The following is a 3,387-nucleotide window of genomic DNA, read 5'->3' on the forward strand; positions in this document are numbered from 1 at the left end:
GGCCTCCCACAGTGCTGGGATTACAGGCTTGAGCCACCGCGCCCGGCCAAGCACACTTTCAATGGAAGTACTCTGTATACTCCTATACATGCAAGAGAGAAGGAGAGATTAGAGTACTGCAGCAACAACCAGGATTCTTCTTTATTTTCCCTTCAGTGTAAAAAATTGTGGTGGAACATACACAACATAAAATTTATAATTTTAACCATTTTTAAGTGTACAGTTGAAGTACATTCATTCATGTTGTTATGTAACCATCACCACTCTTACTCTCTAGAAGTTTTTTCATCTTGCAAAACTGAAATTTCATATTCATTGAACAGTAACTTCCTACTCCTCCCTACCCAAGCCCCTGGAAATTACCATTTTACTCTCTGTTTCTATGAATTTGATTACGCTAGGTACCTCATATAAATAGAACCATACAGTATTTGTCCTTTGTATTTAGCTTATGTCACTAGCATGGCATCTTCAGGTTCATCTATGTTACAACTTGCATCAGAATTTTATTTTTAAGGATGAATCGATATTCCATTATATGTATATGACACATTTTGTTTATCCATGTTTTAGCAAGTATCAGTACTGCATTTCTTTTTTTATGACCAATGTATTAGTCTGTGTTTTTGGTTGTCTTGACTATACACAGTCATCCCTCAGTATCCCTGGGGGATTGGTTTCAGGACTTCTCAAAGATACCAAAATATGTGGATGCTACAGTTCCTGATATAAAATGGCATGGTATTGTTTTTTTCATGTAACCTATGTGCATCCTGTATACCTTAAATCATCTCTAAATCAATTGGTCATCTTTTTTGAAATTTTGAATTTGGTACAGAAATATGTGATTTCAATAACCTGACAGAAAAATGGATATGGTGCTTAGGAGAGAGTTCTGTGTTAGAGACAGTGATTTTAAAAATCTTTGTTGTTCAAATGGTAGGCAAGAACATAAGGGAAGAATGCTGGGAAGTTTACATTTAAAAGAAGAGCAGGGGAAATATAGGAAGCATGGTTGCTGGATAGATAAATTTCATTTAGTAGGCACTTGATAAATGTTTGGATGGCTAAATAGAAAAAAACATGTTTCACAGCAAACAAAAATTCCTTATTAAAAAATAACTTTAAAGTGAAAGAACATTATAACCCTCTTTACTGATTGATTTGTCTCTAAACATGCACCTTTTGAAGAGTTATTTCCAAATGTCAATAATTATGTTTATTCAGATGAAATTGTTTCTGTGTCAAGTTTATGGGAAAATGTTTCCAATGATATGGTATTTTAAAACTTTTCTTTAATTACTTAAAAATCATTGCTTTTGCAATATTTAACTTCTACAAAAGAATAATGTATTCTTTTATAGATTGATTTGTCTTCAGTGCAAAAAGCATCTTGTGAAGAACTGTTCCCAAATGTCAGCAATTATGTTAATTCAAATGAAATTGTTCCTATGTTAAGTTTGCGGGAAAATTCTTCAAATGAGGTAGTATTTTCTATTTTTCCTTCGATTACTAAAGAAAACAATTACTGTTACATTAGATACTTTGCATATGAGGTGCTTTAAGAAATCTCTTAACTCATCAGATACGTAATTTGCTAGTATTTTCTCCTATTCTGCAGGTTACCTTTATATACTTTGGTTAGGGTCTTTGATGTCCGTGAAGGACAATTTGTCCATTTTTTCTTTTGTTGCCCATTCCCTTGGTGTCCTATGCAAGAAATCATTGTAAAATCAAATGTCTGAAGCTTTTGCCTTATATTTTCTTTTCTTTCTTTTTTTTTTTTTTAGACAGTCTCACTCTGTCCTCCTTGCTGGAGTGGCAAGGTGCAGTCAAGCCTCACAGGCTCACTGCAGCCTTGACTTCCAGGACTCAGCTTATCTTCCCATCGCAGCCTCTCGAGTAGCTATGACTACAGGTGTAAGCCACCATGCCCAGCTAATTTTTTGTATTTTTTTGTAGAGGCAGTGTTTTGTCATGGTGTCCAGGCTATTGTCTTGTATTCTCTTCAAATGTTTTTTGTTTTAGGTCTTGCATTTAGGTTATTGATCCATTTTTGAGTTAATTTTTGTGTGTTAGGTAAAGGTCCAATTTCATTCTTTTGCATGTGAATAGCCAGTTTTCTCAGCATAATTTGTTGAAGAGACCATCCTTTCCCCCAGTGGATGCTTGCGCACCCTTGCCAAAAGTCATTTAACCATACATGTGAGGGTTTATTTCTGAGCTCTCTATTCCATTGATTTATATGTCTGTCTTTATGTTAGTACCATATGGCTTTGATTACTGAAGCTCTGTGCATTTTGAAATCAGGAAGTGTGAGCCCTCCAGCTTTGTTCTTCTTTTTCATTATTGTTTTTAGTATTCAGGATCCCTGGAGATTCCATGTGAATTTTAAGATGGGTTTTTCTGTCTCTGCAAAAAAAAAAAATCATTGGGTTTTTGATAGAGATTGAATGGAATCTGTAGATCACCCTGGGTAGTAATGGCATCTTAACAGTATTACATCTTCCAATCCATAAACATGGGATGTGTTTTCATTTATTTATGTCTTCTTTAATTTATTTCACCAATGTTTTGTAGTTTTCATTGTGTAGATCTTTGACTTATTTGGTTAATTCCTAAATATTCTTTTGGATGCTATTATGAATTGAATTGTAATTTATTATCAGATTGCTCGTTGTTAACATGTAGAAATTCACCTGGTTTTTGTGTTTTGACTTTGCGTCCTGCTAATTTGCTGAATTCATTTATTCTAACAATTTTTAATTCAATCTTTAGGGTTACCATAATGATAACATGTTATCTGTGAACAGAAATAATTTTACTTCTTGCTTTACAATTTGGATGCCTTTTGTTTCTTTTTCTTGCCTAATTGCTCTGGCTAGAACTATCAGTAGTATGTTGAAAATGCAGACATCCTTGCCTTTTTCGTCGTCTTAGAGGAAAAGCTTTACATCTTTCACCACTGAATGTGATATTTACTGTGGGGTTTTCATATATGGCCATATTAGTTCTTTCACTTTGCTATAAAGAAATACTTGAGATTGGATTATTTATTTAATTATTTATTTATTATAATTTTATTTATATTTTTATTTTATTTTTTTATTGCATTTTAGATTTTGGGGTACATGTGAAGAACATGCAAGATTGTTGCATAGGTACACACATGGCTGTGTGATTTGCTGCCCTCCTCCCCTTCATCTATATCTGGCATTTCTCCCCATGCTATCTCTCCCCAACTCCCCACCCCCTGCTGAACCTCCCCTATTTACCCCAGCAGACCCCAGTGTGTAGTGCTCCCCTCCCTGTGTCCATGTGTTCTCATTGTTCAACACCCACCTATGAGTGAGAACATGCAGTGTTTGATTTTCTGCTCCTGTGTCA

At 34.6% G+C, this 3,387-nt stretch overlaps 1 protein-coding gene across 1 annotated transcript in view; it reads left to right on the plus strand.

Annotated features, from left to right (window-relative positions):
- The window catches only part of MEIKIN (meiotic kinetochore factor), a 113,863-nt gene that overhangs the window by 69,797 nt on the left and 40,679 nt on the right, over window positions 1–3,387 (plus strand). Inside the window, exon 10 of the mRNA XM_037739957.1 lies at window positions 1,365–1,484. Coding sequence (XP_037595885.1) covers window positions 1,365–1,484 — 120 coding nt within the window. The remainder of the gene's footprint in view (window positions 1–1,364; window positions 1,485–3,387) is intronic.

The sequence above is a fragment of the Cebus imitator genome, unplaced genomic scaffold (genome assembly GCF_001604975.1).
Source record: "Cebus imitator isolate Cc_AM_T3 unplaced genomic scaffold, Cebus_imitator-1.0 Scaffold76, whole genome shotgun sequence".
Taxonomy (NCBI): Eukaryota; Metazoa; Chordata; class Mammalia; order Primates; family Cebidae; genus Cebus; species Cebus imitator.